This window comes from Salvelinus namaycush, chromosome 17 (assembly GCF_016432855.1).
Source record: "Salvelinus namaycush isolate Seneca chromosome 17, SaNama_1.0, whole genome shotgun sequence".
In the NCBI taxonomy this organism is placed as follows: Eukaryota; Metazoa; Chordata; class Actinopteri; order Salmoniformes; family Salmonidae; genus Salvelinus; species Salvelinus namaycush.
The window spans coordinates 21957414-21984913 of NC_052323.1; the positions used below are offsets into that span (position 1 = coordinate 21957414).

Here is a 27500-nt window from a genome sequence, read left to right on the forward strand (position 1 = left end):
CAACCCTGATAGGATTCTAATAACCAGTTCATTGAAGTGACCACATACATGCTCATCCTCAATGCAGACCTCAGCTGACATGTAATTATTGTGTTTAAAAAAAATCACACACACACACACACACACACACACACACACACACACACACACACACACACACACACACACACACACACACACACACACACACACACACACACACACACACACACACACACACACAGTCAGTGTGCATAATTTATACAAGCCCCAGATCTCTCTGCTAAAGACAGCATGCTGAGGCATTTGCAGCAGAGCAGCAGCAGTTCATTGATGTGTGTGTGTGTGTGTGTGTGTGTGTGTGTGTGTGTGTGTGTGTGTGTGTGTGTGTGTGTGTGTGTGTGTGTGTGTGTGTGTGTGTGTGTGTGTGTGTGTGTGTGTGTGTGTGTGTGTGTGTGTGTGTACAGTTTTGTGCTTGCATGAGGCAGTGGCTGAGGTATAATGCTGCTCTACATAGACAGAAATGACAATGACAGAGAGAGAGAGAGAGATAGAGAGAGAGAGAGAGAGAGAGAGACACAGAGAGAGAGAGAGAGAGAGAGAGACAGAGAGAGAGAGAGAGAGAGAGAGAGAGAGAGAGAGAGAGAGAGAGAGAGAGAGAGAGAGATAGCGAGAGAAGGGGGTAGAGAACTTGTGTAGATACTCAAAGCATTAGAGCCTGTCTCTCTGTACATCTGGTACTTTGCATGATGAGATTCCAGTGGTGAGTAAGAGTCTGTCTGTGTCACTGTTGAGTCAAGGAAGTGTGGTCTTTGATGGCAGCATCTGAGTAGCAGATTACCTACACTACAGTCATCCCTGCCTCAGCAAGAATATTTGACACTAAAGCTGCTCTGTGGCTAACTAAATAGCTGGATAACAACGAAAGCACTTCAGCTGCAGACAGGGAATGGTTGAGCCATACAGAAACACACAGCTGACAGAGACAAACACTCCTAGCATCCTGTTGTCTCCTCTCTATTATGAGCCCTGATAAGTGGAAATGGTGGCTAGGTCTCAACTGCATCCATTTCACCCATCAAGGCCTTTCAAATTACTGGTCATGAGAGCAATGAGAATGAGTTGAAGATTTTTGTTTTGTTTTTGTGTCTCATCATGATCTAACAGCACCAACCATTCAGGACTGGATGGTTGGTCTCCCTACTTCCTGTCACATGGTGTCAGTCTCCAGTTGTCAGAGAATGTGTACTGTCCATGGTGCTGAAACACTGTCAGGAAGATGTTGACATTAGCCTCAGGTAGAGACCAGGGGCTGTATGTATCAAGCGTCTCAGAAAAGGAGTGCTGATCTAGGATCAGGTCTTTCCTGTCCATGTAAGCTTATTCATTGTGATCTAAAAGGCAAAACCAATCCTAAATCAGCACTACTACTCTGAGACACTTGATACATACGGCCCCTGATCATACCGGTATTGTTTCATCATGCTAAAGGTGATGAGCTGAGCAAAGACTGCTTCAGTTCTCCAGACTATTTGGACACATCCAAAGAATGTGTCACAGAGAATAGCAACTAATGTAACTGATAGTTTAAAGAGACGATAGGCCACTGTCTTACTCTTATCATGCACGACAACAAGTTAAACAGACTGAGAATGGATGGATGCTATTCAGAGGTCAGAGAATATGAGCTGTCCACGGTGCTGAAACATTGTCATGCCTCTCATCTTTAGTGAAGGGCCCTAAAGGACTAAATATCCAACACCTGGTCTAACAGCACCAACCGGTTAGGACTAGAAGCTAACTGACATCTGAACAAATACTGATGGGTATTTGAAATGAAACTGTGTCATATTCTGTCAGATTCACTCTTTCTCTCTCTCTCTCTGACACCGCTCTCTCTCTCTTTCTCACTTTCTCTTTCTTTCTCTCTCTCTGATACCTGTCCACCTCGCTCTCAGACATGGGATACTACACTCACACACTCACACACACACACACACGCACACGCACACGCACACACACACACACACACACACACACACACACACACACACACACACACACACACACACACACAAACTTTGGTTAAACTATCCTTACCTGCCAGCACTGAGGCTTTTGTACAGAATCTATGTTCCATCTTTTGACTCTACATAGCCAAGCATGCCAATATCTTACCAACATGCACACTATAGACGGTAAATAATTTCCATATTCATGGATTGTCCATATCAAATCAATGTGCTTTGTACATGGCAATCGTGCTTCGAGCGGGAGCATGCTTCTACACCTGCATTGTTTGCTGTTTGGGGTTTTAGGCTGGGTTTCTGTACAGCACTTTGAGATATCAGCTGATGTAAGAAGGGCTATATAAATAAATTTGATTTGATCGTCTCACTCGTCACCAGTATTGCCTATTCTACATCACTCTCACCTATAGCCAAATGTACTACAGTCTCTAGGATATCTGTCTCACACATCCATGCATGTCCTGGAAAAAAACGAGCCATCTTAGTTATGTGTCACCAGGGCATGGAGATTTGAACTGTGTCAATCATCACCGATACGCGCTCACAGGGAGACCAAAGACTCCTTATATCACCGGGGTATTAGCGTGCGGCCCTGAAGCGTCCAATAAAAGCTAAACTTACCGCAGTCCTCACACAACACGCTCTCCACATCCTTCTTCAGGTCCGTTCCGCTGGCGTCCAGCGGAGCAAACGATGCCTTGAATACTAAAGGCTCGCCTGTTGGGTCCATGAAAAATATATATCTGTGGTTTTCCTCTACAGTAGTGCACGGGGCCTCGGAACCGAAGTCCCCGACGGTCACGAGCTGCTCCCGCTCGAGTCCGCCGCTGTTCACGGGCCATACGTCTAGCACTTTGACATTCACACTGTACGGGTCCCGAGAGACGTTTTCAGGTGAGGAGCGCACCTCGCCCTCGATGACCACGGCGGATCGGTACGCCTGGTCCTGGAGGGAATTGAGACTCGGGGCGTAACAGGCGAAAGAAACCCCAATGACCAGCATGGAGAAATGGACCGGATCAAGCCTCATGCCGTCGGCCGTGGCTCCGTTGCTGCAGTGCTGGGGCGGCTGAGGGGCGCGGATGACGGAGCGGGGTTGAAGTGGGAGACTGCGAATAGGCTCCGATAGCAGGGCAGAGCGGCAGACCTTGCATAAGTGTCCATGCCATCTGTGTCTGCCGCTTTCCCCATACGGTTTCAGATGGGGACACACTAGCCTAAGAACCGGAAACGGCCCGGTTCTGCATGGTTAAAAATGTGGTTGCTGCATCCTCCTTCAAACCTATTATTTTCTCTTGAAACGCAAAACAAGACTCGTAAATTACCCTCTACTCGAAACCAGAGGTTCTGCATGAAGCCTCTATAGTTTATCCTCTCTCACCAGCAAATGTCATTGCATGGGTGGGCGCATTGCCTCTCTATAACGGAAAACGAATGTTAGATTTCGCCAACAGAAAAGCACAAATACACACAGCCAGACACACACAAGGTCGGGCTTTTTGATCCACCTTCAGAAATGTAGAAATCGGATTACTTTTCAGTAAAACGAAGAGGACAGAAGATAGCTGTTATCTGGTTATCCGGTTAGGAAAAGCCACAGCGCGCTCCCTCCAGCCTCGTCCCCTGCACCCCTCAAACACGAGCGGCTTACGTGAGCAAACATCACCTGCCCGGCCACTGGCGTCTGCTACCACTTCCTGCGCAAACACACTAATGACCGGAGCCGCGCACCCAACACCTCTCACCTCAAACCACTGACCACGGGTCAATGAAACCGCCTTGAGTCAGAACCACGGGCAACCATGATAGCAACAGCATATGGTCGCGGTTCGGTCGCGGTTCAGTTTAAAAAGATCCACCAAACCCAGCGCTTAGAGGAGTGCGTACTGAACCACAGGGCTGGCGATTCAGAGAGTAAGTATAGAGACAAGGCTACACTGCGGCTAGTGCGATGACTAACGCTGCGAAAATATCAATGGTTCCAGTAGTAGCCTATTGCACGGCACCTGTGAGTTGGAGACCCCTCTTTCTGTCTAATCTGGCCAAACCACTGGTTACTATGCAGCCAAAGCCAAGCAGGCAACCCCCACGGAAGGATACCCAATAGCCGCCCCACCTATTGAAAGGCACCGGGTCCTGCGGGCATGTTCATACAGGGCTGGAGATTTCTGCACCAAAAGAAAATGAGTAATGTGGTGGCCGAGTGGCTCGGCGTGTGGCCACATGTGAGAATATCGATTACCAGCATTGAAGTAATGGGGAAGCCACATGTGGATAGGCGGATGCATGTAAAATGTGTGCTTTTTCTCTTCTCAAACCGCCAACAGAGTGACGAAAGATGGCTATGTCATACACATATACAAGATACACTATGTCATACACAGATTCATGGTGGTGGTATTTTCCTCCCTCTACCAGACGCCCCCCACCCCATCAATCAATCACTTAATTTGTTCAAGATTCCCCCGCTCGCGCATTCAGAGCGCAAGCTAGATGTCCTTGCTTAGAGGTCAGAAAACGTGCGCTGTCTGTGGTGCTGAAACGGCGTCAGAAAGATTATATCAGTCACCGGTAGAGAAGTGATCATACGGTGATTTCTGATCATACTAAGGATATTTGACTGATTTTACCTCATGATATTACAGATCACATTATATAGACTAAATATGGTTTTAATTATTCCCATCTGTCATCAAATTCTATTTCCTTTTGACGCTCTGTTTTCATCCTCAATCCTTCAACACGTCTGAGTCAATTATCTCATAAAGAGACAAATAAACACTTATCAGTTCATTAGACTATTTTATCTCATTTTATCCACCATGCTGTACATGTACATCAATAAAATACACATTTGTATTGTCTGTCTCTTCTCTGTTCAACACATGGGTGGGCTAGTGTTTCATTCGAGGAATTTGTTAGATGCTACAGATGCAGGCGAAACACCCGTTTCTCTCATGACAGATGATGACCATTTTTGATATTTTGTGTAATATGAGGATGTTATATTACTAATAGGAAATGGAAATCAGGGACATTATAATGAAGCATCACACATTATCACACATTATGAAGGACTATATGCAGCTGCTGCACAGTTTAGGCGCAAACTTGTATATCTTGAACACACCCCTCTCCAAAACTACAGTAGGCTACTTTCATTTCCTTTCTAAAGCGTAGAGCTCTCGCGATATCGGCGGAGTGGTTGACGGGTATTCGAGGTTGCAGCAGGCTGAGGGAGACCGTGGAAGGTAAGCAGGGAGGCAGCATCATGGCGGACAGAGACAGTGGCAGTGACCACGGAGGGCTGGCCACAGGCCCCGGCTCGCTGCCCCCGGGCGCGATGGGCGCCGCGGCAAGACTCCAACACGACACAGAGGAGCTCGCATCGAAGCGAGTCGACATCCAGAATAAGCGCTTCTACCTAGATGTGAAGCAGAATGCAAAAGGCCGCTTCCTAAAGATAGCCGAGGTCGGAGCTGGGGGAAACAAGAGCCGTCTCACTCTTTCTATGTCAGTGGCAGTGGAGTTCCGCGACTATCTCGGGGACTTCATCGAACATTACGCCCAACTGGGCCCGAGCAACCCGGACATAGTGCAGGATGAGCCCCGGCGAGCCCTCAAGAGCGAATTTCTAGTGCGAGAGAATCGCAAATATTACATGGATCTGAAAGAGAACCAGAGGGGGCGGTTCCTCAGGATCCGTCAAACCGTTAATCGGGGGCCCGGATTGGGAAGCGCACAAGGCCAGACAATCGCGCTTCCAGCGCAGGGACTTATCGAGTTCCGTGATGCTTTAGCCAAACTCATCGATGATTACGGTATGGATGAGGATCCAGCCGAACTACCCGAGGGCACCTCCTTGACTGTTGACAACAAGCGCTTTTTCTTCGACGTGGGTTCCAACAAGTATGGAGTGTTCATGCGGGTCAGCGAGGTGAAGCCTACCTACCGGAACTCCATCACTGTTCCGTGCAAAGTGTGGTCCAAATTCGGCAACACGTTCTGTAAATATGCCGAGGAGATGAGAAAGATCCAGGAGCGGAGTAGAGAGAAACGGGCCTCCGAACTCCTACCGGAGGGCCAACATGGTGACGACGGGGACGATGATTGACGGATTACCGGCTTGAGCAGAAATAAATAAATAACAACAAACATACTTTATAATCAGACTTTTACTATAAAATATAAAGAGAGAATTCCAAGGGAAGCACCCCACACACAACCTTCACAGTCAGATTGGCAGTACTGTCTCGTCGCTCATTGCTGGATGTCACCCACTTACCAACCATTTTAACAGTAAGCCGCTGCTAACAATAACTGTTTCAACTGTAAAATATGAACTGTTTCCTACTTGATTTAAATGACAATGAACAGAGTGTTTATTCCTCTAACAAACAAACAAACCGATTTTGCACACGTCCATGCTATTTCGAAAAGGTTTCCAAAGTGCAAATAAAAAATAAAAATAAATATAAACCGGGGTGTAAGCCTACATGGAAATTACGACGATCTCCATTTGAAGAAACATTTGACATCAGCACAAAGAGAATATATATAAATTACTTTACCAAACCAAAATCTGAAATCAGATGTAGTTTATTATTATATGGTACGCAGGAAATAAAAATGAAAGCGCTATCCATTAATGTGTACTGCAGAACGCAGCGCACAGGCTGAAACAGACACATCTGCCAATATGCCTACACCTCTTTTTAAAAGGCATTTGAGAAAGTAATAGTGTTTTATTTGATCGAAAATGTAGCTATAACTCGTTTCTATCATGTCATAGGCCTTCATTATGGAGTCTTTATAAATGAAGAGGAGAGTCTAAATACTGCGCTTCTATATAGGCCTAAATCATCTTTACTATTGAATATCTACCCCTTTGCACCATGTCCATTCAAATTTGGACCAATGGTTAGATGAAAAAAGTGCTAACCTAGATATACTAATTATGATTTTGTGAATCAGCTGTATTTAAATCCTAAAATGCCCACGTTTTCTGTGGGCGAGTTTTCTTTTGGGGGGGGCGGGGGGCGGAATGGGGTGTAAAACGAGATGCTCAACCGGTGATGGGAGCGCGAGACGCGTAAAAAAGACGCATCAGCGCGCGGCTACATGCATGCTGAGCCGCGAGGGCGCATCCTCTCTGACGTCAGAACAACCTGGTGCCTTATACACTCCACTCGTTTACGTGTTTCACATTGGGGTCGATGTTAATGATATCTCTCTCGACCACTGTATGTTTTCATTGATGAGTACTGTACTGCAGTATGGCTATTGGTCAACACTAACTAGCCAAACCAGAGGCCCTTTTCTGTAGCCTGTCTCCCTCCACAGGCAGGAGAGCAGAGAATGGCTTCTAGAACAGCAACAGCAGCAGCACTTCTAATGTGAGCATGGATAGTCATCAGAGATGTGGCGTTGAGTCTGTCCACCTCTTGCACCATGTAAAATAAGATGGGTTGTAACTGGACGTGTACAGTAGTCAGTCAGTGGGGATGAGATGGAGACGGATGATGGATGAATGCCCTAAGAGTCCCTTGTGAGGTTTTTGGATGTAGGCCAAAAGGCCAAGGCAGTATCTTTCTATGGTGCTACAGCCCCAATATAATTCAAACTAGACCGGGCTAGCCGGTCTAATTTGTCACCTTGCGTTATTTGATTTCTCAATGTTACTCTCCACATGATGTTGTCTGAGCAGCAGTCTCCCGCTACACAGTGTGATGACATACTGTGAGGACATTACATTATAGTGTGCAATATTGTACGTGCCAATCGTGGCATTGTATGTCGTATAGACAAAAAAAAGATACAAATATATGTGTTTGATATTTGAAAAGCATGAGGCTGAATTCTGCATTATTATGGAAATGTGAAGTCTTTCTCTGCACTTAAGTGAAAAGATGTCAAACTAGTGTGTGAGATTTCCCATCACTTTTATATACAGTAACCCACTGTGTTTCAGTGAGTGTAGGCACGTTTCTGCTGTTTCTCTTTCCACAGAATCGCTACAGAGACATAGCTACTTCCCCCTCACAAATCAGATAGCTTATCTCATCTTCAAGTCAGTGTTAAAGGCACAGTCTTCCCCCTTCTGTGTCTTATAATTTAATTGAATAGTATCTTGAAACTTTTGTTTTACTTGGATAGAAGGAGAAAAGTTAAACGAACATTACACAATGTCAACAAATTGACACGATGACAGAGGGGGTTGCCCTGACGATGAAGTGACCAACCATTCTGCCTGGGGTGAAGACGAATCATTCTGACAGTTACCCAGCATCCCTTTCTCTTAGTTCAGCAGTAAACAATGCCATAGAGGATTTCTTTAAGCGATGATTAACAATCAGCCAGCTAGGTTAACCATTAGTAGCCGTATTTAGAGTATCACTGGGTGGCTTGGATTAGTTTATTAGATCTAAACCTACTCTACTGTACTGCCATCAGACCGACTGGCATGATGTTGAAGACAGACTGAGCAGTAGTAGGTCTGCTATAATTCCACCTGCCATTTGGATTTGGTGGGAGTTACAAGTGTAAGAACGAGGCCTCAAGATGCATGGGTCCCTATGTGGGGCCCCATATTATATGGCCCTTTACTAGGCCAGCATTACAGCTACATTGGGTTTCTCTCCTCTTCTGGAGAATATTATATTCCCTAACACTGCCCCAGAATGTCAGAGATCCTTTGCATAGAGTAAAATCCACAGTTTATCTGCTACATTGTCACATAAAGCACATTTGAGGCCAGAATTCAGTCAATACGGCACTAATGCTGTGAAAGACCAAATGCTATTTCTACACAGTACAGGCTTGATTGAATTCAAGCCTTAAATGCGAGACATGAAGACTGGAAATTCAGTCCACCCTTTTCAACACTCTCTTACTTGCCAATCCTAGACATACTAATTCTAACTCATTCAGCTCACATTTTATGTTTGTATGCCTCGCTCTGTAAAACGCACACATTTTTGAAAAATATTAAACAAAAGTGATACTTTTTTTGTCAGTTCACAAGGTGCTATTGGGTACGTTCTGGTCCCGGAGTGGAGTGGTTCTGTGTAGTAGATTCTAGAACACTGCCTATTATAAAGGTACAGCACAGTGTTGGGGTCAGAACCAACTGCTACCGTCCAGAGTGGATGACTTTACCATGTTGCTCACATTGCACAGTTAATCAATGGTGCACAAAATGGACGCCATGTGTTTTTGTCCGATAATCAAAACCTGCAATGGGTTGATTGAAACTGTGCAGCAGCATGGCTAGTTCAGTTCAGTGTAACATTGGTGGTGGTGATGGTGCTTGTGCGGTTTGCATCAGAGAGAGATGTCTTAGAATTTATGACCTATTAGAGGTGCTTTGTTCTTCTTATTTGTACTTAACAGTGGGAATGTGTATTTTCTGACCAGTGATCTAAACAACAGCTGCATGACCATGGTAACAACCTCTACCAGTCCCTTTGGAGGTTTGGTCTTCTGTTATCTCTCCCAGTAGAATTCCAAAACAGACTAAACTAACTTCCATTCATTCTACCAAGCTGTTTAAAGATCTGTTCATCTGATGTTTGTTTTCTTCAGTTCACCTGATCTAGTTTCAGTGTTCTATTGTCACTATGACGTTTCACTGGGCCTTCAAGTTCAGACCAATCACACACAGACAAAGTCTATAATATGGGCAAGGCCAATCACAATCTTGTTTGTGAAGCCAACAGTCATCTTGACCATTACTAGCTCAGCACGCATTCTGTTTTGCACATACCAATGCAGAATCCTTCATGTATGCAGACTGTATAGGCTACTGTTATGTACAGGGACGAGACATTGGGAAAAGGGGCTATAAAAGTCAATGGGGAGGAAGGGGGTCAATGCACAATGAACATATCCCATGTCACCGTATGGTCTAACTACCCGTTTATCAACCCTATATTATATGTTGTACCTTTCAAAATATTTTATCTGTGGTGTGCGTGTGTGTGTGTGTATATATATATATATATATATATATATATATATGGTTTGTTAAATATGATGATCCTTTCAGAAAAATCTAACATACAGTATAAACAGGAAAAGCATATTGCTGTTTTTTTCCTTTGTATTTTATACTTACAGAAAGCATTGAATAAAATGGAGAAATACTTGCACTTTAGATATATTAAGAAAATACAAAATCTGCATATTATTTTTGATAGGGATCTCACATTCAGAGAGTAGAAATTACTTTCCAGGCTTCATGACATTGCTGGACAGAGATGTATCGAGTTCTACTTATTTAAGTATATTTTGTCTGTGTTTCAGAAGGTTTACTAAAGTAAATTGCATGATTAACTAGTGCTACACCAATATTGTTATTTTTTAGTTGGTAAAAATGTCTGAAAACTGTGATAACAGTCCACATGTCCCATGTATAACTTCTCATACATTCTAGAGCAGTTCTTACTGATTTATGGCCTTTCCTGACTACATGACGATGGTGCTTAAGTTGGCTTTGAAAAATCTGCTCATCCTACATCTGGCATCATCATAACTTGCATTTTACTGTACTTCATTACTTTGTTTATGTACTTTCACTACCTTATTAAATTTATGTTGATGGAAAAAAGTGTGCTGTTTTGTACGTTGTTGTTTTAATGTTAGAAAGCCGTTCGTCTGAAAATGACTAATTGCAATACACCGTCATTCCTCATGCTCGTGTCTATATAGAGTGTCTGGCTGAGTTCCACAGAAAATTTTCATCAGAATGGTCCAAAATAACTTCAATATGGAAGTACTGGTAGTGGCGCCAATAGACCTACCTGCTGGTGAAGTGGGAAGTTCGCTAGAAGAGACTTCAGGCGCTTTCCAACGTGCTGGTGAAGGCGATATGCGATAATGGTGCGGTCCATGGTGCTAAAATAGGCCTATTCATATGGAAGGCCAAAAAGTTCAAATCGTCTTACCCGGAGGATAGACAGGCTGGCTGACAATGTCGCGAAAATAATGCACGCGCATCGATGGGGCCGGAATCCGTGCATTATGATTCTGAGCGGTCAGATAGCTAGCAACAATGACGAGAAGCTGTCATGTGGGGAATCATAGTTGGCTCGTTTCAGCTGGTTTTTATCTTGTTATTGATACCATGTCTTGTTTTGAGGATGTTTTGATTGATTTCATGTCAATGATAATATGGCTAAAATTCGCTAGCTAGCTAACCAATAACTGTAACAATGTATTTGAAAGACAATCAAATAAAATGTTATTTGTCACATGCTTGGTAAACAACCGGTGTATACTAACAGTGAAATGCTTACTTAAAGGCCCTTCCCAACAATGCAGAGAGGACAAAAAGAGAAATAATAGAAAACTAATATGAGTTCGAGTTGATATGCAGGGGTACGAGGTAATTGAGGTATATACACTGTATGTACATATAGGTAGGGATAAAGTAACTAGGCAACAGGATAGATAATAAACAGTAGTAACAGCAGCATATGTGGTGAGTAAAAAGACTTAGTGCAAAAATGGTAAATGCAAATAGTTAAATAGTTAACCAATAGCTACCCAGAACAACTATTTATCAGTCTTATGGCTTGGGGGTAGAAGCTGTTCAGGGTCCTGTTGGTTCCAGACATGGTGCATCAGTACCGCTTGTCATGTGGTATCAGAGTCTATGACTTGGGTAGCTGGAGTCCTTGACAATTTTTAGGGCCTTCTTCTGACACCGCCTGGTATAGAGGTCCTGGATGGCAGCGTGCTCGGCCCCAGTGATGTACTGTGCGATACGCATTACCATCTGTAGTGCCTTGCGGTGATGCAGCCAGTCAAGATGCTCTCAATGGTGCAGCTGTGGAACCTTTTGAGGATCTGAGGGCCCATGCCAAATCTTTTCAGTCTCCTGAGGGGCAAGAGGCGTTGTCGTGCCTTCTTCAAGACTGTGTTGGTGTGTGTGGATGACTGTTGGTGTTAATTCCTTAGTGATGTGGACACAGAGAAACTTGAAGCTCTCGACCAACTCCACTACAGCCTTGTCAATATGGATGGGGGTGTGCTTGGCCCTTTGTTTCCTGTAGTCCACGATCAGCTCCTTTGTCTTGCTGACGATGAGGGAGAGGTTGTTGGCCTGGCACCACACTGTCAGGTCACTGAGCTCCTCCCTATAGGTTGTTTCATCGTCGTCGGTGATCAGGCCTACCCCCGTCATGTTATCAGCAAACTTGATGATGTTGTTGGAGTCGTGCGTAGCCACAGTCGTGGGTGAACAGGAAGTACAGGAGGGGACTAAGCACGCACCCTGAGGAGCCCCCGTGTTGAGGGTCAGTGTGGCGGATGTGTTGTTGCCTACCCTCACCACCTGCGGGCGGCCCGTCAGGAAGTCCAGGATCCAGTTGCAGAGGGAGGTGTTCAGTCCCAGGGACCTGAGCTTGGAGGGTACTATGGTGTTGAATGCTGAGCTGTAGTCAATGAACAGCATTCTCACATAGGTATTCCTCTTGTCCGGGTGTGAGAGGGCAGTGTGGAGTGCAATAGAGATAGCGTCATTTGTGAATCTATTGGGGCGGTATGAGAATTGGAGTGGGTCCAGGGTATCTGGGATGATGGTGTTCATGTGAGCCATGACCAGCCTTTCATAGTATTTCATGGCTACAGATGTGAGTGCTACCTTGACAACAATTGCTCATTGTGTCCACGATGTGGATGTGATGTGTATTAGTAATACATTGTGAACTAGCTATGCATGCAAGTCGCCAATATTCTTTAACTCAAACTGAGACAACATTTTCCACATTATTTCCTTGCCTGCATTACATTTCTCTTATAGAAACATAGTGCCGAGGCAATATCTCTAGATAAAGAATTTATAATAAAAACATCAACACCAATTTCTATTATATAAAAGATGACTTTATGAAGCCCTGACAATAATAACTAGTAAAGGTGTATTTCACTTTAAACTGCCCAAAACAAACAGAACAACTATATAACATTTCTTTACAACAAAGTGCCCTAGCTTCCTTAGTTAAAAAAAATAATACATACTAATATTTTAGACAGGACCAGCACAGTAAAAAACCTTCTCACATTTCTATATTACAACAGCACTGCTCTACCCTAAAACATAGGGGAAACAATGGTTAGTTAGCACAACAGCCAAAGTGACAAGGTCGGTCCTCAGAGTAAGAAAGACATAACTAATAAGGTATAAAATGGGAGTTCTGATTCTGAATTCCACTTCAGTAAACATAACTAAGGATCAATGATCCAGTCTCATCACTATGGAATAGAAAAACACAGGATCTATGTATATAGCCCCTGTGTCTGGTCTGACTGTGCAAATATTCCGTACCGCTTTAGTGTCGAGAAAGAGATAATAGGAATTAGGGACACAATCCCATCTGAAGTCCAGTCAGGAGAGGGGGAAGGGAGAAAGAGATGAGTTTCAAAGTTCAATGAAGAATAATGTAGTCCAGCAGAAACACTGCCTTCCTTTCTTCCTCCATCTTTCCATGGTTCCGAGAGAGCTGGGTTAGTCTCCTCTCTCTGGTCTCCGATAGGAATATGATTCTACACCACGTGTAACGCTGTGTTCTGTTCACCACTTCCTCTACCTCCTCTGCTGCTCAGCACTACCTCTACTTCCTCTGCTGCTCAGCACTTCCTCTACTTCCTCTGCTGCTCACCACTTTCTCTACTTCCTCTGCTGCTCAGCACTTCCTCTACTTCCTCTGTTGCTCACCACTTTCTCTACTTCCTCTGGTGCTCACCACTTTCTCTACTTCCTCTGCTGCTCACCACTTTCTCTACTTCCTCTGCTGCTCAGCACTTCCTCTACTTCCTCTGCTGCTCACCACTTTCTCTACTTCCTCTGCTGCTCACCACTTCCTCTACTTCCTCTGGTGCTCACCACTTCCTCTACTTCCTCTGCTGCTCACCACTTTCTCTACTTCCTCTTCTGCTCACCACTTTCTCTACTTCCTCTTCTGCTCACCACTTCCTCTACTTCCTCTGGTGCTCACCACTTCTGCTACTTCCTCTGCTGCTCACCACTTCTGCTACTTCCTCTGCTGCTCAGCCTGTGCAGTCCTGCTGCTTTGTCTTTCAGTCTTTTATTGTTGTATCTGCACTCTGATGATGATATGACAGGAAGATGAGCTTGCTCCAACTCAGGGAGAGACGTCTTCTCTTCTTCTGCATCAAAGAATAACAACACAGAACACAGATCCTTTAACGTTAGACCTGCTTCCTTTAACCCTGAACCCCACGTCCACTGGCCATCGCTCAACCTCAAACCCACAACTACGCTGGCTCACACACACACACACACACACACACACACACACACACACACACACACACACACACACACACACACACACACACACACACACACACACACACAACGTAATCAAAATGTTCAATTCAACAACACATCTCACTTTTTTCCTTAAACCGTTACTCCTCATACTCAGTCAAATTCCTCCATCCCAGCTTCCACTCAGCGTAACAGCAATACAGGTGTCCAGACAGTAACATAGAACCAAGGGTTATACAACATGGCACAGTGCTTTCATTCAGTCTGATATCATATATGAAGCTCAGGTTCAAGTGGAATAAGAAATCTACAATAAATAAATACATATTAATAATAAATAGTCTACACAGCAAGGAGTTGATCATCATAACAGTTCTGAGAGTCTGAGTAAGTGTTCATCATCATAAGGCTCTCATACAGTAGGTGTGTTACATAGGCCTGCTCAATAGGCCTGTTCAGATACACTGAGTTTCCATGCTCTATATGGTCCAGAGAAACCTGTTGAAGGCTCAGGTGAGAGAGACTACTTGATGCTACTGTGACCCTCCACCCTGAAATCCACCATCCACCTCCTCAAACCAAAACACTCCACCCTTCCTTATGATGTCACTTCCTTTATGCAGGTAAGTCCTCTCTCCTCTTTCATCATTTTTCCCACATCGTCGTGTTCTCTGTTATACGTGTTCTTATAAGCACTGCCAGAGACAATTAGCTGTTGGTTAAATAACACCAGTAATACTGCATAGCTGGAACAATTATTACCGCTTTACTGTGCAATGAAATAGGAAGGAGGGATGATTTGGGGAGTTGGTTGGATATGAATCCAGTGCTTAGGCATTTAGGGGGGTGAGCCCTTTGGCTCAGAGGACAGTTACAGGGGGGTGCATGATGGTGTTTTTAAGGGGGGTCTCCTCTCAACTCCGCTGGCCCGGGGCAGTGCGTCCAGAGGCCCTGCCGTTGAGACTGTGCTGGCTGATGGAAGGAGAGGACTGGGTCTTCCGGAGGTAGCCCTCGCGCCCCCCTCGGCCCTCGCAGATCCCGCTCATCACGCTAGCCTCTATCTTCTCCAGGTCGTCTGTCTCTGCCCTCATCTTGGCCTGGAGCAGGTTGATATACGTCTCGTACCGACTCTTCTGCAATGGAGAGAGAGGGGGAATGAAGATGTGACTATAAATGTGCGTATATCACACATATGGCTCATTTAACACATAGCTATTACACAATGCTACCCTACTGAGAGAAAGAGGATGAATGTCAAATTAACTCATGATGGGGAAAAATACAGAGAAAGGGAATATAGGACATTGATATTATGATTCTGTCACAACTATAACACAACAACAGCACATCTATTTGAGATTTACCCAGACCTACGTACCGAGAAACAGTTACAGAGAGAGAGAGAGAGAGAGGAGAGAGAGAGAGAAAGAGAGAGAGAAAGAGAGCGATGATATTAATTAACAATCATTTTGATCCGAATGTGCAAATTGTCCAAACAGATCCATAAGGTAGATGGACTATTTAAAAATGGTTATTGGACCATAAACAGATTTGGCTCATTAATATACTATACGGTCCAAATAATGATGATCCACGCTTCTTTGAAAATACATATAATAATTTATCAAGCTACAAGCAATAGAATAATATTATTATGGTGGGAGATTATAATAAGTTTTAACCTCTAACGAGCCTCAACCCCGGATCCGGGATCACCCCCCACCCCCCCCCCACACTGATTAGCATCGCTAGCATAGCGTCACAATTAAATAGTAGCATCTAAATATCATTAAATCACAAGTCCAAGACACCTAATGAAAGATACAGATCTTGTGAATAAAGCCACCATTTCAGATTTTTAAAATGTTTTACAGGGAAGACACAATATGTAAATCTATTAGCTAAACACGTTAGCAAAAATCACCATTTTTCTTTGTCCACCATTTTCTCTCAACACCAGTAGCTATCACCAATTCGGCTAAACTAAGATATTGATAGCCACTAACCAAGAAAAAACCTCATCAGATGACAGTCTGATAACATATTTATGGTATAGGATAGGTTTTGTTAGAAAAATGTGCATATTTCAGGTATAAATCATAGTTTGCCATTGCAGCCAGCATCACAAATCTCACCAAAGCTCCTAGAATTACTACAGACAGCAACGTGTATTACCAATTTACTCATCATAAAACATTTCTTAAAAATACACAGCACATAGCAATGGAAAGACACAGATCTTGTGAATTCAGACAACATTTCAGATTTTCTAAGTGTTTTACGGCGAAAACACAATAAATCGTTATATTAGCATACCACATACGCAAACGTTACCCGAGCACTGATTCTAGCCAAAGAGAGCGATATCGTATCATCGCCAAAATATATTAATTTTTTCACTAACCTTCTCAGAATTCTTCAGATGACACTCCTGTAACATCATATTACAACATACATATACAGTTTGTTCGAAAATGTGCATATTTAGCCATAAAAAACCGTGGTTATACAATGAAAATAGTAGCAAAACAAGCCTGGAAATGTCGGTCGCCATCTTTGAGTGATCTAGTTTAATCAAAAGCTAATCATATACTTGACTAAAAAATACAGGGTTGACAGGAATCGAAAGACAAACTAGTTCTTAATGCAATCGCTGATTTACATTTTTTAAATTATCCTTACTTTTCAATACAGGTTGCGCCGAGCGAAGCTATACAAAACAAAATGGCGGCGTAAGCGTGTAACATTTTTCGACAGAAACACGATTTATCATCATAAATTGTTCTTACTGTGAGCTGTTCTTCCATCAGAATCTTGGGCAAAGAATCCTTTCTTGGGTCTAATCTTCTTTTGGTCGAAAGATGTCCACTTGTCCGTCGAAATGCCCACTAACGTACGACCGGGACCCCCAAACGTGCCCAGCGCTTCAAAGTGCACAACAAAGCAATGCCTCAAAATCGCACTAAAAGGATATAAATTGCTATACAACGGTTCAAATTAACTACCTTATGATGCTGTTAACACCTATAACGGGTAAAAACATGACCGGAGAAATATTACTTGCTAAACTAACGCTTGGAAGGAGGCGAGTCCGATGTCCTTCGCGCGCAAGGCGCAGGCAGCAAAGGGAAGCTACTTCCGGTATTTTCTGTTTTATACAGCCCCTGATTGCGCAATCGACTCCATTCAAAGCGTGATCACGCACTGACATCCAGGGGAAGACGTAAGACGTGTCTGTTTCTCCATAGCATTTACACGGACCTTTAAACTGACTCCAGATCAGTGGCCAAAATGTTTGAAATCTGACTCCCTATAATGAAAAGTGCTGTAGATTGAGTTCTGTTTCACTCAGAGACAAAATTCCAACGGCTATAGAAACTAGAGAGTGTTTTCTATCCAATAATAATAATAATATGCATATTGTACGAGCAAGAATTGAGTAGGAAGCCGTTTAATCTGTAGAGGAAATTATGCTAATGTGAAACAGCACCCCCTATAGTGGCAAGAATTAAATACCTCAATGGACCGTAAAGGAAATCACACTCCAAACAATCACCCTCATGTACTTAAGGAAATCATGAATGTCATGGATATATTGGAATAAGTGGATATATGGAGGCTTAAATATCCTGACCTAGTGAGATATACATGGCGGAGGCTTAATCAAATCAAATCAAATTTTATTTGTCACATACACATGGTTAGCAGATGTTAATGCGAGTGTAGCGAAATGCTTGTGCTTCTAGTTCCGACAATGCAGTAATAACCAACAAGTAATCTAACCTAACAATTCCACAACTACTACCTTATACACACAAGTGTAAAGGGATAAAGAATATGTACATAAAGATATGAATGAGTGATGGTACAGAACGGCATAGGCAAGATGCAGTAGATGGTATAGAGTACAGTATATACATATGAGATGAGTAATGTAGGGTATGTAAACATAAAGTGGCATAGTTTAAAGTGGCTAGTGATACATGTATTACATAGAGATGGCAAGATGCAGTAGATGATATAGAGTACAGTATATACATATACATATGAGATGAGTAATGTAGGGTATGTAAACATTATATTAAGTGGCATTGTTTAAAGTGGCTAGTGGTACATTTTTACATAATTTCCATCAATTCCCATTATTAAAGTGGCTGGAGTTGAGTCAGTATGTTGGCAGCGGCCGCTAAATGTTAGTGGTGGCTGTTTAACAGTCTGATGGCCTTGAGATAGAAGCTGTTTTTCAGTCTCTCGGTCTCTCGGTCCCTGCTTTGATGCACCTGTACTGACCTCGCCTTCTGGATGATAGCGGGGTGAACAAGCAGTGGCTTGGGTGGTTGTTGTCCTTGATGATCTTTATGGCCTTCCTGTGACATCGGGTGGTGTAGGTGTCCTGGAGGGCAGGTAGTTTGCCCCCGGTGATGCGTTGTGCAGACCTCACTACCCTCTGGAGAGCCTTACGGTTGTGGGCGGAGCAGTTGCCGTACCAGGCGGTGATACAGCCCGACAGGATGCTCTCGATTGTGCATCTGTAGAAGTTTGTGAGTGCTTTTGGTGACAAGCCGAATTTCTTCAGCCTCCTGAGGTTGAAGAGGCGCTGCTGCGCCTTCTTCACAACGCTGTCTGTGTGGGTGGACCAATTCAGTTTGTCCGTGATGTGTACACCGAGGAACTTAAAACTTTCCACCTTCTCCACTACTGACCCGTCGATGTGGATAGGGGGGTGCTCCCTCTGCTGTTTCCTGAAGTCCACAATCATCTCCTTTGTTTTGTTGACGTTGAGTGTGAGGTTATTTTCCTGACACCACACTCCGAGGGCCCTCACCTCCTCCCTGTAGGCCGTCTCGTCGTTGTTGGTAATCAAGCCTACCACTGTAGTGTCATCCGCAAACTTGATGATTGAGTTGGAGGCGTGCATGGCCACGCAGTCGTGGGTGAACAAGGAGTACAGGAGAGGGCTCAGAACGCACCCTTGTGGGGCCCCAGTGTTGAGGATCAGCGGGGTGGAGATGTTGTTACCTACCCTCACCACCTGGGGGCGGCCCGTCAGGAAGTCCAGGACCCAGTTGCACAGGGCGGGGTCGAGACCCAGGGTCTCGAGCTTGATGACGAGTTTGGAGGGTACTATGGTGTTAAATGCTGAGCTGTAGTCGATGAACAGCATTCTCACATAGGTATTCCTCTTGTCCAGATGGGTTAGGGCAGTGTGCAGTGTGGTTGCGATTGCTTCGTCTGTGGACCTATTGGGTCGGTAAGCAAATTGGAGTGGGTCTAGGGTGTCCGGTAGGGTGGAGGTGATATGGTCCTTGACTAGTCTCTCAAAGCACTTCATGATGATGGAAGTGAGTGCTACGGGGCGGTAGTCGTTTAGCTCAGTTACCTTAGCTTTCTTGGGAACAGGAACAATGGTTGCCCTCTTGAAGCATGTGGGAACAGCAGACTGGGATAAGGATTGATTGAATATGTCCGTAAACACACCAGCCAGCTGGTCTGCGCATGCTCTGAGGACGCGGCTGGGAATGCCGTCTGGGCCTGCAGCCTTGCGAGGGTTAACACGTTTAAATGTTTTACTCACCTCGGCTGCAGTGAAGGAGAGCCCGCAGGTTTTGGTAGCGGGCCGTGTCAGTGGCACTGTATTGTCCTCAAAGCGAGCAAAAAAGTTATTAAGCCTGTCTGGGAGCAAGACATCCTGGTCCGCGACGGGGCTGGTTTTCTTTTTGTAATCCGTGATTGACTGTAGACCCTGCCACATACCTCTTGTGTCTGAGCTGTTGAATTGCGACTCTATTTTGTCTCTGTACTGGGACTTAGCTAGTTTGATTGCCTTGCGGAGAGAATAGCTACACTGTTTGTATTCGGTCATGTTTCCGGTCACCTTGCTCTGGTTAAAAGCAGTGGTTCGCGCTTTCAGTTCCACGCGAATGCTGCCGTCAATCCACGGTTTCTGATTTGGGAATGTTTTAATCGTTGCTGTGGGTACGACATCGTCAATGCACTTTCTAATGAACTCGCTCACCGAATCAGCATATTCGTCAATGTTGTTGTTGGACGCAATGCGGAACATATCCCAATCCACGTGATCGAAGCAGTCTTGAAGCGTGGAATCAGATTGGTCGGACCAGCGTTGAACAGACCTGAGCGAGGGAGCTTGTTGTTTTAGTTTCTGTTTGTAGGCTGGAAGCAACAAAATGGAGTCGTGGTCAGCTTTTCCGAAAGGAGGGCGGGGGAGGGCCTTATATGCGTCGCGGAAGTTAGTATAACAATGATCCAAGGTTTTACCAGCCCTGGTAGCACAATCGATATGCTGATAGAATTTAGGGAGTTTTGTTTTCAGATTGGCCTTGTTAAAATCCCCAGCTACGATGAATGCAGCCTCAGGGTGTGTGGTTTCCAGTTTACAAAGAGTCAGATAAAGTTAGTTCAGGGCCATCGTTGTGTCTGCTTGGGGGGGAATATATACGGCTGTGATTATAATCGAAGAGAATTCCCTTGGTAGATAATGCGGTCGACATTTGATTGTGAGGAGTTCTAGATCAGGTGAACAGAATGACTTGAGTTCCTGTATGTTGTTATGATCACACCACGTCTCGTTAATCATAAGGCATACCCCCCCGCCCCTCTTCTTACCAGAAAGATGTATGTTTCTGTCGGCGCGATGCGTGAAGAAACCAGCTGGCTGCACCGACTCCGTTAGCGTCTCTTGAGTTAGCCATGTTTCCGTGAAGCAGAGAACGTTACAATCTCTGATGTCTCTCTGGAAAGCTACCCTTGCTCGGATTTCATCAACCTTATTGTCAAGAGACTGGACATTGGCGAGTAGTATGCTAGGGAGTGGAGCGCAATGTGCCCGTCTCCGAAGCCTGACCAGGAGACCGCTACGTTTGCCCCTTTTACGGCGTCGCATAGGGTCGCCGGCTGGGATCAGATCCATTGTATTGGGTGGAAGGCAAAACACTGGATCCGTTTCGGGAAAGTCATATTCCTGGTTGGAACGATGGTGAGTTGACGTTATATTCAGTAGTTCCTCCCGACTGTATGTAATGAAACCTAAGATTACCTGGGGTACCAATGTAAGGAATAACACATAAAAAAACAAAATACTGCATATTTTCCAAGGAACGCGAAGCGAGGCGGCCATCTTGGTCGGCGCCGGAAGTCTAATCAAGCTAGTCGTCTTGACTACTTTCTTATGTTATTCTCGCTGGGACCAAAAGTTTAAAAAGTGTTGATAGGGGACAGAATGTGGGGATTCTGGACCATCAAATAATTGTCATATACATTACTCTTACAGAATTTCCACATGGGAGAGGATATTTGAAATGTAATCAAAGCCTATTGGATGATAACTTGTTTTTAACTAGGACAGAATTATTTATAACTTACTTTTTCCGATATAACACAAGTACAGCAGATGCCCTTATTGTATGGGGCACTTTTAAATGTGCCTTTAGAGGCCATGCAATTCAATACTTATCTTTAAAACAAAAGCAATTTAGGTCAAAAGAGTCCACATTAACAAAGGAATTTGAAGGCCTAACAGTACAGTTAGATAGCAATAAAACTGTGCCATAGAGGCACAGAATAAGTTAGACGACAAAACAAAAAGAAATGGAGGAACTTATTCAAGAAAGATCCAGTGTAATATATTATAAAAAATAAATCGAACTGGATGGAGTATGGGGAAAAATGCAACAAATTATTTTTTAATCTCCAACATAGAAATGCTACCAAAAATGATTTCCTGAAACTTCTTACAAATGATGGAGTCACTCATGATTCACCAAACTATATTTTGAAATAGGAAGCAAAGTACTTTAAGCATATGTTTCCGTTTCAGTCTCCTGCATCTCCACTAACCGAAATTAATTGTACAGAAAGACTCATGTGAAGGCCAAATTACAGAGGAGGAACTTCTTGATGCAATTAAAGTCGGGAAAACTCCAGGGCTGGATGGCATATAGGAATGTTATTAGCATGTTTTAACCACTCCTATAAAAATGGTAGATTATCAGATACTTAACAAAAAGGTCTCATTTCATTAATACTGAAACAGGACCCAAGTGGTACCTATAAAGATCCAGTCCATTTAATTGGAGGTCCCTTACACTTCAATGGTGTGATGCCCAAATTCTGGCAAAATGTATAGCGCATAGAATTAAAAAGGTATTGTCGGATATAATTCATCCTAATCAGACAGGTTTTTTACATGGACGATACATTGAGGATAATATAAGACAAGTACTGGAAACAATAGACCACTATGACAAATCTGTGAAATCAGGCCTGGTATTCATAGCTGACTTTGACAAGGCTTTTGATAAACTATGACTCATTTGATTAATTTATAAATGCCTGGAATATTTCAATTTAGGAGAATCTCTTATAAAATGGGTTAAAGTTATGTTTAGTAACCCTAGGTGTTAAATAGTAAATAATGGCTACATCTTTGAAAGTATTAAACTGTCAAGAGGAGTAAAACAAGGTTGTTGTCACGTTCGTCGTCATCCTCCGCGTCTGAGGAGGAGTAAGGATCGGACCAAAATGCAGCGTGGTTAGAATACATACTTAATTTAATAAACGAAGACGAAACGAAGAACACTTAACAAACTATACAAAACAACAAACGAACGTGAAGCTATATAACAAATAGTGCTGACACTAAAACACTACACATAGACAATAACCCACAACCTACAATACAAAACAGGCTACCTAAATATGGTTCCCAATCAGAGACAACGCAAAACACCTGTCTCTGATTGAGAACCATATCAGGCCAAACACAGAAATAGACAAACCAGACAAACAACATAGAATGCCCACACAGATCACACCCTAACCAACCAAAACATAAAACATACAAAGCAAACTCTGGTCAGGGCGTGACACTTGTCCGCTATCGGCATATCTATTTATTATGGCCATAGAAATGCTAGCTATTAAAATCAGATCTAACAATAATATCAAGTAATAGAAATCCAGGGCTTAACAAAAAGGTGTCATTGTACGATGATGATTCATGTTTTCTTTTACATCCACAATTAGAATCCCTCCACAGCCTCATAGAGGATCTAGATACTTTTTCTAACCTCTCTGGATTAAAATCAAATTATGATAAGTGATAAGTATACATATTATGTATCACAATTTTTTTAAACTTTTACATTACTGTGTAGTTAACCAATAAAATGGTCTGACGGGGATGTGGACATACTCAGTATTCATATCCAGAAAGAAAGAAATTATCTCCCTACGATACATTATAATAGAAAGTAAGCAATAGATAAGATCTTCCTACCATGGAAAGGAAAATACCTGTATATTTGTGGAAAAATCAACCTGATTAACTCTTTAGTCATATCCCAGTTTACTTATTTGCTTATGGCCTTGTCTACACCTAGTGACCGGCTTTTTAAATTATATGAGCAAAAAATATTCCATTTAATTTGGAACAGCAAGCCAGACAAAATTAAAAGGGCTTATTTATATGATAAATATGAATTTGGAGGGCAGAAATGATTAAATCATAAAGAATTAGACCTCTCACTAAAGGCTTCAGTCATACAAAAGTTATACTTAAATCCAAACTGGTTCTCTAGCAGATTAGTAAGAATGTCCCTTGTTCAAGAATGGCCTTTTTCTCTTTATTCAGATTAGAACTTCTCACTTTCGGTTATTTGAAAATGAAATCATCGCTAAAATATATCGCGATTTTTACAAGCCATAGAAAGTTGGTTGCAATTTTAGTTTAATCCACCAGAAAAGGCATAACAAATAATACAACAAATATTGTGGTTAAACTCAAATATACTAATTGATCAAAAAAACATTATTTGGGGAAAAAATGCTTAAAAAGGGTATCATCTTTGTAAATTATATCATAAATAGGACTTGTGGAGTTAGGTCACACATGCAGCTATCAAAAATATATGGAAACGTCTGCTCTAACCGAAATTACAACCAAACTAACTGCAACATTGCCGCAAAAATGGAAGAGGCAAGTGGAAGGGGGAGAAAAGTAAGGAACTTGTCTGTCGACCCTGCATTAAAGACCAAAATTGGTAAGAAAAATTGTGATGAAAAAGTATACCAGTTTCATTTAAGGTCCAAAAAATTGACCGCTGTGCCATATAGATTGCAAAATAGTTGGGAAGACATTTTCGATGTACCGATTTCATGGCACATGGTTTATGAGCTCATACACAAAACAATGGCAGATTTAAAACTTTACATTTTTCTATTTAAATGCTTATACAAAATTCTTGCAACCAATAGAATGTTATATGTATGGAGGATACAACCATCCCAGCTCTGTAGATTTTGCTGCGAAGAGATAGAATCATTAGATTCCATATGTAGCTTGTTTTTGGTCGCAGGTTCAGGAATGGCTGAAGGATTGTAACATTTACCTGGATCTAACTGTGCAAATAGCACTGCTGGGTGATTTGAAAAGTCAAAGTGAATCGATCTATAATACAATAATACTTTTGTCAAAAATGTTTATCTATAATTTCCAATCTGTAGAAACTATGAGAATAGAAAGGTTCAGAACTTTTGTGAAACATCACAGCACAGTTGAAAAATATATGGCAAATAGAAATCAAAACTGGATGGTCTTCAGAGATACAATAAATGGGAAAGTTAGCTGAAGGATGGGACTATATTATGTAGAAGCCTAAGTGTTGTTATCCATTGGTTTACTCCAATTAGGGGAGGGGTGGTAGGGTTAGGGGAAAATAAAGAAGGAAAATATATGAAAAAATATAAATATACACAGTACCAGTCAAAAGTTTTGACACACCTACTCATTCAAGGGTTTTTCTTTATTTTTACAATTTTATACATTATAGAATAATAGTGAAGACATCAAAACTATGAAATATCACATATGGAATCATGTACTGAAATAACAAAATAATTTTTGAACAAATCAAAATATATTTTATATTTTGGATTCTTCAAAGTAGCCACCCTTTGCCTTGACAGCTTTGCACACTCTTGGCATTCTCTCAAACATCTTCACCTGGAATGCTTTTCCAACAGTCTTGAAGGAGTTCCCACATATGCTGAACACTTGTTGGCTGCTTTTCCTTCACTCTGCGGTCCAACTCATCCCATACCATCTCAATTGGATTGAGGTCAGGTGATTGTGGAGGCCAGGTCATCTGATGCAGCACTCCATCACTCTCCTTCTTGCTCAAATGGCCCTCACACAGCCTGTAGGTGTGTTGGGTCATTGTCCTGTTGAAAAACAAATGATAATCCCACGAAGCGCAAACCAGATTTTTATTTTTTATTTTATTTAACTTGGCAAGTCAGTTAAGAACAAATTTTTATTTTCAATGACAGCCTAGGAACAGTGGGTTAACTGCCTTGTTCAGGGGCATAGTGACAGTTTTTGTTTTACAATGTCAGCTCGGAGATTGCGATTTTGCAACCTTTCGGTTACAAGTCCAACGCTCTAACCACTAGGCTACCTGCCGCCCCCAGATGGGATGGCGTATTGCTACAAAATGCTGTGGTAGCCATGCTGGTTAAGAGTGCCTTGAATTCTAAACAAATCACGGACAGTGTCACCAGTAAAGCACCCACACACCATCACATCTCCTTCTCCATGCTTCACGGTGGGAACCACACATGTGGAGATCATCCGTTCACCTACTCTGAGTCTCACAAAGACATGGCGGTTGGAACCAAAAATCTTAAATTTGGACGCATCAGACCAAAGGATATATTTCTACCGGTCGAAAGTCCATTGCTCTTGTTTCTTGGCCCAAGCAAGTCTCTTCTTATTATTGGTGTCCTTTAGTAGTGGTTTCTTTGCAGCAATTTGACCATGAAGGCCTGATTCACGCAGTCTCCTCTGAACAGTTGATGTTGAGATGTGTCTGTTACTTGAACTCTATGAAGCATTTATTTGGGCTGCAGTTTCTGAGGCTGGTAACTCTAATGAACTTATCCTCACCCAGAGGTGACTCTGGGTTGTCCTTTCCTGTGGCGGTCCTCATGAGAGTCAGTTTCATCATAGCGCTTGATGGTTTTTGCAACTGCACTTGAAAAAAGTTCTTGAAATGTTCCATATTGACTGACCTTCATGTCTTAAAGTAATGATGGACTGTTACTTGAGCTGTTCTTGCCATAATATGGACTTGGTCTTTTACCAAATAGGGCTATCTTCTGTTAACCAACCCTACCCTGTCACAACACAACTGATTGGCTCAAACGAATTAAGAAGGAAAGAAATTCCACAAATTAACTTTTAACAAGGCACACCTGTTAATTTAAATGCATTCCAGGTGACAACCTCATGAAGCTGGTTGAGATAATGCCTAGAGTGTGCAAAGCTGTCAACAAGGCAAATGATGGTTACTTTGAACAATCTAAAATCTAAAATATATTTTGATTTGTTAAACACTTTTTTGGTTACTACATGAGTCCATATGTTTAATTTCATAGTTTTGATGTCTTCACTTTCCTGTACAATGTAGAAAATAGTAAAAGTAAAGAAAAACCTGGATTGAGTAGGTGTGTCCAAACTTTTGACTGGTGCTGTATATATATATGGAGATTGGAAATGATGCAGACAATTACATTTGTATTTATTTTACTTAACCTTTATTTAACTAGGCAAGTCAGTTAAGAACAAATTCTTATTTACAATGACGGCCTACCCCGGGCCAAACCCTAACTCGAACGACGCTGGGCCAATTGTGCGCTGCCCTAAGGGACTCCCAATTACAGCCGGTTGTGATACAGCCTGGAATCAAACCAGGGTCTGTAGTGACGCCTGTGGCACTGAGATGCCTTAGAGTGTCTTAGACCACTGAGCCACTTGGGAGCCACTTGGGAGCCCCATTGATCGAAGCCACAATCTATTTGCAATATTAAAGCTGATCTACCCCCCTAAAAGAGAGAGAAAGAAAGAGATGCAATATTTCTCCTTTAAGACAAACTACACATATTATGCAAAATGATGTGGGCCAGAAGTCAGTCTATCTATCTATCTATCTATCTATCTATCTATCTATCTATCTATCTATCTATCTATCTATCTATCTATCTATCTATCTATCTATCTATCTATCTATCTATCTATCTATCTATCTATCTATCTATCTATCTATCTATCTATCTATCTGTGTATCTGCCTGCCTGCCTGCCTGCCTATCTGCTGTGTCTCTTACCTCATATATGAG

At 42.7% G+C, this 27500-nt stretch overlaps 3 protein-coding genes across 3 annotated transcripts in view; 1 reads left to right on the top strand and 2 right to left on the bottom strand.

Moving 5' to 3' along the window:
* LOC120062152 (pro-neuregulin-2, membrane-bound isoform-like) overlaps positions 1–3200 on the bottom strand; it is a 34443-nt gene extending 31243 nt beyond the window's left edge. Inside the window, exons 1-2 of the mRNA XM_039011958.1 lie at positions 3162–3200; positions 2631–3078 (exon numbers count right to left, since the gene is read on the bottom strand). Of these exons, the coding sequence (XP_038867886.1) occupies positions 2631–3078; positions 3162–3200 (487 nt within the window). The remainder of the gene's footprint in view (positions 1–2630; positions 3079–3161) is intronic.
* Positions 3201–5224: 2024 nt separating this feature from the next.
* LOC120062447 (transcriptional activator protein Pur-alpha-like) lies at positions 5225–10779 on the top strand. Its single transcript, XM_039012426.1, has one exon. The coding sequence runs from the start codon at positions 5281–5283 to the stop codon at positions 6121–6123; it is 843 nt and encodes a 280-aa protein (XP_038868354.1). The 5' UTR covers positions 5225–5280; the 3' UTR covers positions 6124–10779.
* A 2133-nt stretch (positions 10780–12912) lies between these two features.
* Positions 12913–27500, bottom strand: part of LOC120062448 (PH and SEC7 domain-containing protein 2-like) — a 27940-nt gene continuing 13352 nt past the window's right edge. Inside the window, exons 12-13 of the mRNA XM_039012427.1 lie at positions 27489–27500; positions 12913–15437 (exon numbers count right to left, since the gene is read on the bottom strand). The exon at positions 27489–27500 is cut by the window's right edge and continues 132 nt beyond it. Of these exons, the coding sequence (XP_038868355.1) occupies positions 15219–15437; positions 27489–27500 (231 nt within the window). The 3' untranslated portion in view covers positions 12913–15218. The remainder of the gene's footprint in view (positions 15438–27488) is intronic.